Source organism: Abramis brama (assembly GCF_963993115.1).
Source record: "Abramis brama genome assembly, chromosome: 5".
In the NCBI taxonomy this organism is placed as follows: domain Eukaryota; kingdom Metazoa; phylum Chordata; class Actinopteri; order Cypriniformes; family Leuciscidae; genus Abramis; species Abramis brama.
Window position 1 is genome coordinate 17,317,370 of NC_139967.1, and position 15,249 is coordinate 17,332,618.

Consider the following 15,249-nt stretch of genomic DNA (forward strand, 5'->3'; position numbering starts at 1 on the left):
ATTAATTTACATTATAAGCTATCAGAATTTCATCTTATCTACTGGCCATATAAATAACAACTGGACCAAATTGCATATTTTTGCTCAGTTTGGGTCTGACAAAAATGTAGGTGTTTTTTTCCTTGAGTGTGAGCTCCTTATTCTCACTATATGTTACAATTATACACATATTCAAACTTTAAAAAAAAAAAATTGTCTAAAGGTTCAATAAACTGCCATTCATCATTTCATATGTCAAGGCTTTACAGGGTTAGTCCCCGTCCTTTCTTATAATCGACCGCAAGCTCCCATTAAGATCTTCCTCCATCCAATCAAAAACCAATGGATGGAACCCAGTCCCTGTTTACTTTTTCAATAATCTTACTAGTTTTGCTTGGATGTACGTCACAATATGGAATAAAACATTTGCTGCTACTTCCTTTACATCGTGACTTTAAACGTTTTAATAGTTTGGGTTGTACGGTCTCATTCTTTTAAGTCTTACCCATCATTATATCTTTCATCACCGTGTGCAGCACCACTTCCTCAAAGATGTTCTCCACCAGAATGAAACGAGAGAAATCCTCAAAAATGAGCTCCTGGAAACGAGGGAGTTCCTGCGAAAACAACACAATAACTTGTATTATTATGAGTAGTTGTATATTATAAGAAGAATTATTGCATTAACAGAGACAGGACTTACAGCAGAGCATGATGGGGAGAGCTGTTTCAGCATATAGGGGATGAATATCTGCAGAAGAGCCTCTCTGAAGAACTTCTTACGAACCGTGCTGCTGTCATAGTCATATTTCTAGGGATCGCATTTAAAAAATAAAAATGGTACACATTTATTAATATCAAATAAGGACCTGCTGGTTCAAAAAGATATGATGTGCAGATCCGTAGATGGACTGTTTCTGTTTCACCTTGATGACACGATCCTGACAGCGCTGGATAGTTTTGCAGAGATCCTCCCCTTCCTGGCCTTCCAAACTCTGGTGCAGGAGCTGCTCAAATGTGTACACCGCATCATCCATTTGCTGCATAAAACAGATGGACATATGCCTAAGTCTGGGATTCACTACACACATTTTGCCCAGATTTTCCCCCCTAATTCCCCCCATATCATTTTCATGCGTCTCCTAGAAATTAGGCAATTGTTTTGGAGTCGTTCTTTTTGGGTTTATAAAGTCAGCAAGTGCATGATTTCAAGTCCATGGATTCATGGAAATAAATGGACATAGACAAATTACTTTTCAAAAAAGACAACAGAGATTTCATAAGCGACTAACATCTGTTAATCCATATTGCCACAAGGGGGCATATTTCACCACACAGAAAGGGTGGATCAACATTATTTTGATAATTCACAATTCAAGTTAAGTCTTGTTTCTTCACTCCCTGTGCTCTGAAATTATGTGTCTCTGTAGCAAAACTGTATTTTATATAAAGTGCTAATGAATGGTGTTCTTGTGCTCACAATCAGCAGTCATATGCTAGTCTTTAAAACTGTAGCTATGTAATTTAGTGACCAAAATGAGGTTTAACATCTTTACCACAACAGAACATACCTCCTCAGTTTCATACACAACAAAACCGCAAACCAAACTCATGAAGCGGCACATAGACACACACAAACCGCTTGTTTTACCTACAAAAGCACAAAGCCCCCCCCTTACAGAGACACTTCTTCAAAACTGCTGCAGTGTAAAACCATCTTGATTGCATAAATGCATGCAAATAACTAAGATGTGCGGTACTAGCAACAAAGTACAAACATGTACCACACATCTGAGTTATTTGCATGTTTTACAGTACTTGCCAGTATTAGTGTTGGTAGTTTATAGAAGGAAATTCTTCTGAGTTTGCTGCTGTTCTTGGTTCAAAGATGACTGACCTCTCGCATTAGGATTTGGGCTCTCTGGACAAACACAGAGGGGCTGGAAACGTCAAAGCGCTGCTGCAGTCCCTCTAAACTCAGAGTCTCCATCCTCTCATAGCAGCTCTGCATCTTTACAGGATGGAAGGCTAGCATGGAGATCTTCTCCATGTGCTGGACACCAAAGACAAAAGAGTTTTAAGTGATGTTAAAAGTTTTTCATGACTCATGCAACCTATTGGTTAACAATAGGTTTACATCTCGCAATTCTGACCTTTTTTTCAGAATCGCGTGATATAAACTTGCAATAGCGAGTAATAAAGTCAGAATTGCAAGATATAAAGCCATAATTGCGAGTAATAAAGTCAAAATCTTTTTTCCCCCCTCAGAATTGGACTTCATAACTCGCAATTGCGAGTTTATATTTCAATTCTGAAAAAAGAATTGCGAGAAAAACAAACTTACAATTGCGAGAACAAAAGTCAGAATTGCGAGTTTACATCCAGCAACTCTGACAATGTAAACTAGCAATTGCGAGTTTATATCTCACAATTGGCAGAGAAAAAAAGCCAGAATTGTGAGATAAAAAGTTGCAATTATCTTTTAAATTGTTTTATTCCGTGGCGGAAACAAGATTCCATAACAGTGTCAGGAGGGGGACAAAAAAATAATACACAATCCAGTTCAACTTTTAATTCGTTACCTCCCCGAGTTTTTCCTTGTTGCCATCATTGAGGAGGTTCTTGCTCATGTCCACCAGCTCTCTGAAGAACAAGTCTCGCACCTCGAAGAAGCCTCTGCTGGTGGGCTCCATCAGTGCTTCCAGGATTGAGCTGATGTACGGCTCGATGCTCACCTTCAGAAGCTTCTCTGCCTTGGGCAGCACAAGACCTACAGACAAATAGAAAAAAAAAAAAAATAGAAAAAAATCAACTGCATAATGATTAAAGGTTAGGGATGCACTGATATGCAAAATCTGGCCAATACAATAAGCCAATAATTATTTTCATGTTATGGATGATATTATAAATACTATAACATTAAAACTACTAAAAAGAGAGAGAGAATAAACAACCAAATGTAGTGATGTAGTGATCCTCTCTCCAAAAAACAAAACAAAAACAAAAGCTGTACCCTTTCAAAACAGTACAGATTTGTATCTTATTTACCCCGAAATGTTGCATATTAGTATTAAATGTACATATTAGTAAAGTTTTCCTTTTTCTGAGAGGAATAAGTAAAAAGGTTAAAGTGACTTTAGGGATCACAACATTATAGTGTGTAGTTAAATATAGTATAAATATGATTATATTACTTAAAAAAATCTGCTATCCTTTCAGGTGCACAACAACTAACCTCAAGGCATTGTGTTTTAAAGGGTTAAATCTTTGCCATAATCTATCGCTATCCCTCTACGTTAGTGCTAGATTATCTAAATATTAAAATAAATACAAAATATATACAATATTTATATTGATTTAAAAAAAATGAAGGAAAGGATAAGCAGAAAAATATGCGTCAGTGATTTCAGAGGAATACTATCATGATGTACATCAACCTCATTTATCAATAAGCTGTAAAAATGTCATTTGTCGTCTGCCTTCTTTCACAACCCCTTTTAAATAAATTTCCTTGAAAGTGAATCACCAGAAACCTGATATGATCTGATGTCAGTTTTCCTCGGATAAACGTCTGTGAGTTTTATTTCCGGATAAGTCACAAGTGTCCTATTTGTGTCACTTGATAAAGATAAATAAAGGAATAAATCACCAATTAAAGCTACCTCTTATTTTGCTGGTCACATGTTCTTTGGAATTGATGATCTGGTCCATGTCTGTGCGGATGGTGGTTTCCAGTGGGGGGCGTCCTGCTTCACAGCTCTGCACTACTGCTTCATATTGCGCCTGAGCCTGGCTCTGAACCAGCCCGTACACTGCATCTGATATCTGACCACAAATCAGACATAAGCCATTGTAATACATCCAGGTTATTGTAGAATAGAAAGTCCAGGGGCCAGTTGCACAAACAGTCTCTGTGTTAACCAAGGGGTAATGGTCTTACTTTCAGATTTAAATTAGACCAATCTATCTTTTGTGCAACCAGTCTTGAAGAAAAAACTAGATGATTAACTTGTAAGACTAGTCTAAGCAGTTTATGCAACCGGCCATATATCCTCCTAAAAAGACCTTACAGTGCTTCTGGGATACTGCCACAGAGGTACAGTAAAGACCCACATATAATTCTCTATAATAAAATAAAAAAGTTGCATCCCATGCAAAGTCTCCCTATAAGCATTAATAACAAGTAGTAGAGTAAATAAGTAGCGGTAAATCCTAGTATCACACTTTTACTGTAAAATAACTGTAAAATTGATTTACTTGTTTATTAAACATTTGTTTTTCTCAAACGAATGACGTACCAACATCCAATTCCTCTGTCTCTCATGCATCTTGCCCTTCAGTTTTGGGGTGATGAGGTCTCTCATCTCAGGGAGGAGGGTCTCCATGACTAAGTTGGCGAGGATCTGAAAATATGATCGGAAAACAACAGAATGGGTATGAAACACTAACGTGCATTTCTTGAAAACCAGCATAAAAATAATTTCTGAAAACTGATAAAGTCAACAGTATGTGTTTGAGTGACAGATCTGGATCATATAGGCCTGGAGGCTACATTAACTCATTGCCAATATATTCTTGTCTGAAGCACAATAAAAAAATTACTACTGCCAGACTGGTCTGGACACTGATCATATACCATTAAACCATTTATTGTGACTTCCCCCGAAAACCTAGAGGACTTTTGTTACCGCCTTACAAGAAAAATAAACCTGTGTAGGCTTAATCTCTATTATTCAGATATATAAATATTGTGAACATGGCTAATCTGTTCCCTACAAATCTAGAGTCAAGTTACTGGAGGTCACACTCCTGCGTCTTTCACATGATATATCTCTGTTTTTTTTCTTTCTTTCTTTCTTTCTTTCTTTCTTTTTTACTTGCTCAAAAGAGAAAACAATGCCGTTTCACAACTCAAGAAAAGAAAAAAACAATACTACTGTGATGCTGCCAGGAGGACCACATGCTAAACAATGACATGCTACATTTTTTAGCTTTATACTTCCAATACATTTCTTTATCAGATTATATGATAGAGCTGGCTAATTAGCCAAAGTATAAATAATTAATGTTACAGAGTTCCAAATCACAATGACAAAAGATCTCCCTGCCAAGCAAGGTCAGATTCCTTTAACACTGTTTATATTCTGTTTCTCCACTCATTCGGTCAGAGTTGTCTGTATAAATGTTAATGCAGAATAATTTTCTTCTTTTAATATGAGTATCTATTTTCAATAGATATCTACATCAATTTCAATATTTTATAAAGTAAAGCTGATAGACACTTATACAGCCCACCCTACCATCCTCTTTCTCTGATGCTACACAAAAAGTTTTCTACAGGGACACCACGATTTGAAATGGTTCACGTCCTGTGAATCAATTTAGCTCTGACCTTCATGCTATTCTATTATGGCCCAAACAATAACGGTGACACATTTTCCACCAACCTAAATGTCTTTTTTCACTCAAAAAAAAAGAAGAGAAATTTACGGTACTACTGTTCCCAACCTTGATGTAAGATCACTAGATAACTGGATTGATTGTTTTTTTTTAGCACATTGTTTGAAGGAACACGCCGACTTTTTGGGACTTTAGCTTATTCACAGTATCCCCCAGAGTTAGATAAGTCCACACATACCCTTTTCATCTCCGTGCGTGCCGTAACTCTGTCTGACGCACCCACTGCTAGCCTAGCTTAGCACAAAGACTGGAGGTAAATGGCTCCAGCTAGCATACTGCTCCCAATAAGTGACAAAATAACGCCAACATTTTCCTATTTACATGTAGCGTGTACAAATAACAAGGTCACATGAGACACAGCCATCTTCTAACCATATACATACTGGGAACTATATTCTCAGAAGGCTAAGCAATGCTACTTGGGTGGAGTGATATGTAAAATAAATAAATTCAAATATCTCCAAAGAAAATAGGTTGAGAACTCCTGTTCAAGAACAAAAAGGATCTTGCAAGAGCTGCCTAGGATACATACAAGCACAAGTGTGTTTTTACCTGTGGAGGCGTCCCACACATCATGTCCCAGGTTCCATAATGACCATGGGCCTGCCGATAAAGTCGCACTGCGTCTGTGAATGCCGGGGTCTGAACTTTACATTCTTCAGGCAGTCCTGAGAAGAGAACATCATCATCATACTCAATATATCCCAGAAAATGACCAAAAACTTTAACAATCAAGAATCAAACACCATAAACATTCATTTCTGAATAGAATGACATAATAATAACATGGTACAGTTCCTCTCAATTTAGAGAAGTGAAACAAAGAGGTGACACACAATGAAAGAAGGGTCATATTTATATATACATCAAATTTTCCCATCAAACCACAGACTTCAATCTGCTTTTGTCACCGTGGTCAACAGGAAGCATTGCCTCATCAGTTACCATGGTAGTTCCCTAAACAATGCTATAGTTGCCACAGTAAACTGAAGAGTCATAGGGGACTCATCCAGCTGAAGTATGAATCTGACATGGTTTTTGAGACAGTTTGACAAGCTGCTGTTCAAATCTATAGCCCATGTCAGTTATGATGACACTCTAAAAGTCCACATATGGCAAAAGCCTCCTGTACATACAGTATGTGTGCACGAGTGCCTGAACCCTTACAAAGACAGGAAGTTCAAGCAGGCTGGGTGTGGGGGGCTGGAGGAGAACAGACAGGAAGTACAGCACTCCACATCAGCACAGCTTGATGCCTTTGTGAGTGCATGCACACATGAGCAAGCGCATTTATGAACACGTGGGAAGAGCCAGAGATTTTTTATGCAAAAACGAGAGAATAACAGTTTATTTAGACGTAATAAAAAGAATAATAAAAAAAAATGCACACATATTCAAGAATATTTTTGAACGTGGAGAGAGATGTTAAGCAAAAATAAAAAGACAAGCATTACAAGCTGTTTTTTCAAGCAATATATATATAATAAAACCTATATAATAAAAAAATAAAATAAAATAATCCACACATGGGCAAGCATATTTATGAACACGTGGGGAGAACCTGAGAGGTGTTATGCAAAAACAAGAGAACAAGCGTTACGGGTCGCTTATTCTGGCATGGTCGCCACGAAAACAACTGATCTCAAGTCCAAAAACACCAGCTGATCAAAGTACAATGAGAGAAAAATGAGGATCTTTGGTGAAAATAAATTCCTCTTTACGCACCATGGCCTAATGACACCAATGAGCTGGTAAATACCTTGCACAACAGGAGACTTGGTTCAGATAACACCAAGTTCAAACTATGAGGTTTCACATTTTTATCCCTTTCAGTCATCAAGTAACTTTGTGTAAATACTCGTGTTTAAGTGTTCAGAAATTCAAATTATTCTGACTATTTCTTCATATTTGTGTAGTTTCTTTCAGGTTGTCACTAAGGCCTTTACGGTGACATTTAATAGGCTTTCAAAGAGCAACTTTGTGTCTGGACACTGGAGAGGTTTTAAACCACCTGGACTCAATTCATTAACATGCCTGTAAACCTGTTAGGTTGACCAATAAAACCTTTCCAAGATTGACACGTACCATATACAGTGGTGGAAAAGGCCGAGATGAACTGGGGGTACCCTAGTTGGGAAACATATTTTTAAACCATAGATGAAGAAAATCCCATTCTTTAAAGTATAAAATTTGCATAGTTTTATAACCCCCACCCCCCCTTAAAGTGGGATGTGAGTCACAGTCTAGCTACTTCATGTAGGCCACCTCATGACCATAAATAACACAATTTACAGCAAAGTAAGATTTGTGACCTGCCCAGAGGCTGCACTGCTCCTTTTTAGACATTAAAGCCTCCCTCGCCCAAGCCAAAAATCACACAGGGAAGATCAGAAGAACAAAAAGGACAGAATGGTTCAATTAATTGCCGTCGCATACCAGACTTTACTGGCTCGCCAGTCCAAACAGATTGCTCATGACAGCACAGGCTCACATAAAGTCAACCAGCCAGTATACTTGCAGCAATGTCTAGGGTTGGGTACCAAAACTGTACCTATATAACCGGTATGTACCTGGACTGAATCAGAACGCAGATTTCGGTGCCACTTAAATGCCTGAGCTGTCGATTGAAATATTCAGTGCATCACACGATCAACTGCTACATACAAACGTGCTTTCGTGCTTTGGCTGGCGCTGAGCCAGAGATTGACGCACTAAGTCAGCACTTTTCACATATCACAACGATTCAGTGTTTTCAACCACATAATGTTTATTTTAGGTTTCAGGCATTAAAATGCACATAAGTACTAGCAAAAAAAATACATTTATAGTTTGTTAAACACACATTGATGTATGGAAGCGTGAAATAATAATACTTTAAATTATAATTTGACTGTGTTTTATTCATATCAGATACACATTTTATAGTTAACTATATAGTTTAATCTATTGTTCTCCCAGTTCACTGGTCACTTACTTTCATTTATTTTGGGAGAAGAGGATGAATTGACGTGTTGTAAATCCGACAAATCCAATTTTCCGCAAACTAACATGGCGGCGCCCATCGCGCATTATTACTATTGGCTGTGGTGTGTCACGTGAGAAACGTGACGCATCGCCATGGAAATAATAAGGTGATGCGTTCTAAAATAACGGTCACCTTGTGCAGGACATGCAATAAGTCAGGAGAGGTGTTATATTTTGCCAGAGAAGGCAATTTTGGTCATATTTCTGCAAAAGAATTGCTGAAACTTGAAGCTGGCATACCAAGAATACCGACTACTTTGCTGTTATTAGTACTGTAACTTATTTAGTGTTCAATTATTGTAGTTGGGTTAGGTGGCTTAGGTTTTATTGTGAATTTGTTATATAAATTTGTTGAGTTTTGTTTTTAATTATATTAATATATTTAAGTATACTTGAACTTTTTTAATATTATTGTAAAATGGATTTTTTATTTTTTTTTAAATTAAATAAAAAAAAGCTGTTCTTTAATGTCATTCACCATCGTTTTGTGGCTCTTTTTTTGAAGTATCGGTTCAGGCACCGGTACCGTTTTAAAAATATCGATTTGCCACCTGTATCGTTTAAAAAACCCAAACGATACCCAACCCTAACGTCTAGTAAAGTACCGTAGAAGGATGGATTGCTTTGACAGCCTTAGGATTAAACGGTCTAAATGATGCACTTCCAAAAACAAGCTAAGACTTGTCAGGATCCAGCCCTGATCTAACTCTGTTCATGCATGCTTGGGTTTACTCCTCTGGGTATTCATTCACAGAATAACACTGTCCTGTTGGAGCACTGCATGTTCCTGGATCCTAGAGTCCTGCCACCTTTTGGGAAACAGATTAGCTGTTACAAGCAGCTTAATATATTGAGTTACACATAACATTTAGCTCTTAATAGAGAGCTAGTGAAGTGCAATTTGAACCAACACCGATCCAACACAATGCTTACCACGACCATATCGAAGACATGTGCCTGGCTCCTGTTTTCTGTTTAGATGCTTTAATCCTCAGCAGAAGTTGTGCCAAATAAACTTGCATTACCCAACACAATAAAAAAAAAACATCTGTTAGAGCCATCTAATGTCATATAAATAAAGAGACATTAGTCTACTTAACTACATTTTATTGACTTTAATTTATGTATAATATTTATAGTCAGGGCTTGACATTAACACCCGCCAAATGCGGGTGGATTTCAGCATGCCGTGTAGCGCAGTCACTCCTACTGCCACTTTGGCGGGTTTAATTTTATATATAATATATACATTTTTCAATTGTAGTCTTTTAAAAAGGCATCTGAAATAATAAACTAAGCGCAATGTAGTGTTGTCAAAAATATAGATTTTTCGATATATACTGTATCTACAAATATTGTGTTTTTCTTCGCTGCTTATTGTGCTTAAACATTCAAATACACACAAAATACTGTAATGTCAAAACGCTAGTCTTGGTGAGTATTCACATTAATACAGTCAGTTATGTTTTAAGTGAACATAAACAGTATTATAGGTCTGTGCTTTAGGACTTAAAGTGACAGCAGCCCTGCTGCCAAATTATGAGATAATATTAAAAATATCTATAATATGGCAGTTTTTCCCCATGGTACTGATGTCAAAATTGTGGCCAGTGAAAATGCTCAGTGGCTAGTAACTAGCCACAACCACTAAAACCATTAGCCACAGTGGCTGATAAGCAAAAAAGTTCATGTACGCCCTGTTTATAGTCATGCAAAAAAAAAAAAAAGAAACATGTGTTTTGATTAAGGAACATTTTCTAATAACCCAAATGTTTTAAACAATATTTTAATTTAATGAACAATATATTAATTAAAACGTGATTTATTTAAAAAAAAAAAAATGCTCCAAATGCATCTTTTACATCATGTTGTCATGGTTAATCAGTCAGCAATGATAATGATTTAAGCTTTAACATTTTTGAGAAGGCTACTCAAAGCTTGCTTTGCTTCAAGACAGACGTCACTGAAAGTAATAATAATTTGCAGTTCAGTGAGTTCATTTAATGAAGGATTTGTCAGACTGATTCAAACTTGATTCAAAGTAAATCATGAGTTTCTGAGTGTTTGTGAATTTAGAGTTATTTGAGTCATGTCTGTGAATCGGACAACACTTTATGCTGTATGTTTTTAATTTATTAAAAATAACTGGCTTATACGAGTCATTTAGAAAGATGATTCTTTCCATCATTTCAAGGTACTGTCTTTATCTCTTAACATTAAATTTGGACTGCAAACTCTCATTGGCAACTCAGGTTAACTTAACTGATTACTTTTGCTGTGGCAAAGTAGATTTGAGGAAGGATTGCAGGAAAAGCTGCCACTCACAACAAGCTCACAAAAATAATGACTGTACCAGGACAGTACTTAACATAATTACAGTACTTACATAATGAACGTGTGATTTTGACAGGTAAAAGGGAAGGGCAATTACATCAGTGGTCAAATTATGAATAGCAGCCCATTACGTGATTCAAACCTACACTCCTTCTGCAGAGTTTGCCTTAAACTGCAGGGGCCAGGTACATGCAAAGAACATTACATTTTGTTCTGCAATCAATACTGCTTAAACAGTTCAGTATCTGTGTTTAGATTAATTCCAGAAATTAAGCACAACGGGTTTATGCATCATCAAAAGCCAAAAAATAAAACCACTTATCCACTCCTATTAGTATCTGTGATAGAGACAGAGAGAGAGCACGTGAGAGAAAGAGCGAGAGAGAGAGGAGATTCCTCTTTATTATGTGATGTCAAAATGGTCAATGTCACCACTCACCACTCTAGAAGCGCAGTCTCTGCTAACATTTAACCTTCTTACCAAACAGTGAGAATAGAACATTACAGAGTCTAACACATTTTAAATATGTCAGAGAACATCAAAAACTGACTAATGAATAGCAAAGAACTTAACCAGAACTGAACCAGCCCTTATTTGGGGAAAAAGGGGCTCTGCAGATGTGCTTGCATTCAGAACATACTACACACAGCAGGGATTTGGCTAACTCTAACGCACACACACACACACTTTTAGATGGCCGCCTTAATAGCCCAGGGGACATTACTGCCCTCGCCGCAAGTGTGCATTCCCCTCCCGGCAGCCTCCCATCCAAACTGAATTATGGGTTGACAGCCCCAGCTGTGACCACTCTGGAATCTGGACTACAGCAGAGAGAAAACAGCTCTAGTAGACGTAGAAGCTATCATGAGTCGTCTATGAGACACAGATATATATACACATTTGTGGGTTGTGGAAGTAAAAACTATGAATTACAATATAGAGTGTGTGTGTGTGTGTGTGTGTGTGTGTGTGAGAGATAATGTGACAAAATATAAATCACATATGATTATATTTTGAATAAATAATTTAGTTTCTTATTTTTGTCATCAGTAATGTGTATATGGCATGTTGAGTTTGAGTTCCATTTTCTGTTATTTTAATTAATGATTACTTTAGTGTCATGTGTTTTCCCTGATGGTGGCCAATATAAACATATTGGTCATGTTTTATGAAAAGACCATTTCCGATGAACTCGTCATCATGTGGCTTTGTACTCCCTGTATTATTATGGTGGTTACATTCTAAGATGAAAAGCTGATTTTTGTAGTTCAAGCAGCTTGGTAAATTAACATTACATCAGTAAATTCATAGGCACAAATATGTCATCCCACAATAACTGAAACGTTGTCATAGAATTTTTAACGTTGAATTTAACAGGATATTTTTTATCAGTGCAAAACCATAAGGGCCCACCAACCAGTTGACATAACCTCAATAAGTTTAACAATCTTAAAATATCCTTTAAATAGACAAGTATGCACTTGTTTTTAGTGGCTTGACAAACAGGTTATCAAGTAATCTGACAGTGACATCGCTGTGAAAGAGGGAAACTCTCACAGTAACAATGAACCTTCTAGCAGCCTTTAGGCATGGTGTAACTAGATTTACACAAGCAAATTCTTTGAGAAAGATTTATAAACTTAAATGCAAGCATATCGTCAAGAAATATAACCGAAATGTTTGTCTGGGAATTGACTTTGACTAGAATTATACAACAAATAAATGGTTTAATTGGCATAAACAAAACATAGAAAGAGACATTTCACGATAAAATACTATAGTTTCTGCTAATTATATAAAGTTACATAAGCTCTACAGAATAAACAGTCATAGAGCTCTCACACACAGGGAATGAATGATGGCAGCACATCTCCAGCTTTCCCTATGATCTCATCGGACTCTTTTTACAGCCTTGAGCGGTTAAATTCTTTCTATTATCAAACAGGCCAAATGACTACAGTCAACCGTGCCAAACGTTCCGCTCGAGTTTCCTTTTTGATAAAAGGATGTCTAAAAGAGGTGATTAATGAAATAACACATCAGTTAATCTAGCAAGTTTGAATGCAGCTTATTCTAACAAACAAAAGAATAGCAATAACCGTAATGAAAGAGTCATGCCTTGAATATGTGTCCGGGTGTTAAAGTGACAGAGGGGAACGTGGAAACTTGGATGTCTCAAACTTGAAATTAGTATGATCCTTTTAACAACAGGGTTAAGGCTCACCATTGTTGGTGTGTCGGACGCAGTCTTGAAAGACGGCGTTCCACTTCTGCTGCTCCTTCTCGGTCACCATGCAGAAATAGTAGTGGCGAGCATAAGGGTGCCAGAGGATGAGGGGAAACTGCGTCGCACATTTCAGGAATGGAGAACTGCCAACTTTAGCTTTTACACCTGGAAAACGCATGTTGCATGATTCAATAATATTCTATTAAATATGGCCCGATGAGAAGATCTCTACAGCCATCATGATCACAGCTGTACAACATACAAAGATCACAGTGCATTTCTTCACACTCCTTTTCATCACTTCTTATCTGGACTCTGGCTCAACATTACTCTCCATTTATTTAAAATACAGGCTGCAGGTTCAATACAATAAATATATATATATACTTACAGTGCAAGTACACAGGGCTGGGTAATAAACACGTATGGTTTTAAATGTCAGAACCACATGACTTAAACATTATACGTGTTTACAAGAGTCTTGTGTGACAGAATCGCTTACAGACCTTGTCTATGTAAAGTTATCTAATCTTTCAACTTCATTGTCATGACAATGTGACCCAAGGAAAACCAGTAAGCCAGTGACTTTTATAGAGCTTTCTTTATAGAACTTTCCATTATGAACATTCCTTTAAGAACTCTCATTCCTCCCTGAGGTTTTCCCATCTTTCTTTCTCATTTTCCACTCTCTCCTTTTGACTGACCTGGTAGGCTGGTGTTAAGGAGCTCGAGATATTCCTCCATAGAAGTCAAGACCCTGTAGCCAGCACAGTTGATGGTGCCTTTAGAATGCAGCCCTCTATCATGGGCCTAAATCAACCGAAACAGATAAAGTATATATAGAAGGACATTTCAGCATATATGACTTATATAACTCATATATTATTCATTTATTTTGTCATTCATTAATCTTATTAAATAAAAACTATTTGTTTAATTAGTAAAACTTCTGGAATCATCAAACATGTACTTTACACACAAAAATATTCTTTATATATATATATATATATATATATATATATATATATATATATATATATATATTAAAACTGAAATATTTAATATTAAACTGAAATATTTCATTACCTGTTTGTTATCATAATAGTTGATGTTATAGGAGTCAGGAATAAAGAGAAAACGATTCCGCCATTTTTTGTTCTCTTCTAGATACTGAAACAAAGTCCCCGAAAAGATGGACTTATTCTCAAGAGGCACCTATGAAGGAAACAGAAGAATTTAAGTGTGGTTCAAAGAGAGAAAGAGAAAGAGAAAGAGAAAGAGAAAGAGAAAGAGAAAGAGAAAGAGAAAGAGAAAGAGAAAGAGAAAGAGAAAGAGAAAGAGAAAGAGAAAGAGAAAGAGAAAGAGAAAGAGAGAGAGAGAGAGAGAGAGAGAGAGAGAGAGAGAGAGAGAGATGTCCCTCTATTTTCAGTGAGGACCCAGTACCTAATTATACATTATGTAGAGAGATGTTAAGACTGGAAGTACTTAATTTATGTTTACTTTGCCCACCCAATGTCTCAGTCTACAGACATACACGCACATACACCCCGATTAACGAATAAAAAGCGTTAATCTTTAAAAGCGCACATCTTTACAAGGTCATACTGTGATAATACTACACATTTCAAATAAACAAGTCTGCATTTGTTCAAACAGAGTAATTATCCCCAATTCCACTTTGCTATTTGACATTACAGACCATCAGTTCTGGGAGAAATTACCCTGATTTAAACAGTTTCACTTGCTCCTCAAAAAAAGAAAAGAAAAAAAAAGAAAAAGACAAATACAGCTAAAAAAAGAGGAATAGAAAAAGGCAGAGCTTTACCTTCCTGTGCAGGAGCTGAGGCTGAGGGCCTCCTCCACCCTCTACGTCATAGCGCATCTGGTTAAAGAGAGCGACTGCATACTGCTGTTCATATAGCCGACCAAAATCTCCCATCAGCTCCCCTGTCCGTGCTAAAAAAAAAAAAAGGACACACACACAAAAAATTAACATACCCAACAATAATGGACTCACAAATATACTGGTATATATGCAACTATCAACAAAACAGTTGTAAAATATATGCAAGCATAACATAATTGCTTAACCAACACTGTTTCTCTACAAAGGCATATCGACATGAAATTTTCGTGTCACGAGTAGCTAAAAAGTAAACCCTGTTACTTTTTTTCATAGGAAGGATGGATAATGGAGAAGGAACCCTGGAGTGAAGTGACATCA

At 36.8% G+C, this 15,249-nt stretch overlaps 1 protein-coding gene across 2 annotated transcripts in view; it reads right to left on the bottom strand.

Moving 5' to 3' along the window:
• niban2b (niban apoptosis regulator 2b) overlaps nucleotides 1–15,249 on the bottom strand; it is a 28,366-nt gene that overhangs the window by 3,025 nt on the left and 10,092 nt on the right. Inside the window, exons 2-13 of one of the 2 annotated variants that reach the window (XM_084115425.1) lie at nucleotides 14,851–14,981; nucleotides 14,112–14,240; nucleotides 13,730–13,835; nucleotides 13,023–13,190; nucleotides 5,992–6,107; nucleotides 4,278–4,382; nucleotides 3,642–3,804; nucleotides 2,562–2,749; nucleotides 1,877–2,032; nucleotides 906–1,019; nucleotides 683–790; nucleotides 485–596 (exon numbers count right to left, since the gene is read on the bottom strand). In XM_084115425.1, coding sequence (XP_083971551.1) covers nucleotides 485–596; nucleotides 683–790; nucleotides 906–1,019; nucleotides 1,877–2,032; nucleotides 2,562–2,749; nucleotides 3,642–3,804; nucleotides 4,278–4,382; nucleotides 5,992–6,107; nucleotides 13,023–13,190; nucleotides 13,730–13,835; nucleotides 14,112–14,240; nucleotides 14,851–14,981 — 1,596 coding nt within the window. Of the gene's footprint in view, nucleotides 1–484; nucleotides 597–682; nucleotides 791–905; nucleotides 1,020–1,876; nucleotides 2,033–2,561; nucleotides 2,750–3,641; nucleotides 3,805–4,277; nucleotides 4,383–5,991; nucleotides 6,108–8,413; nucleotides 8,517–13,022; nucleotides 13,191–13,729; nucleotides 13,836–14,111; nucleotides 14,241–14,850; nucleotides 14,982–15,249 lie in introns of those variants that run through there. The other variant, XM_084115426.1, reaches the window with a different exon arrangement.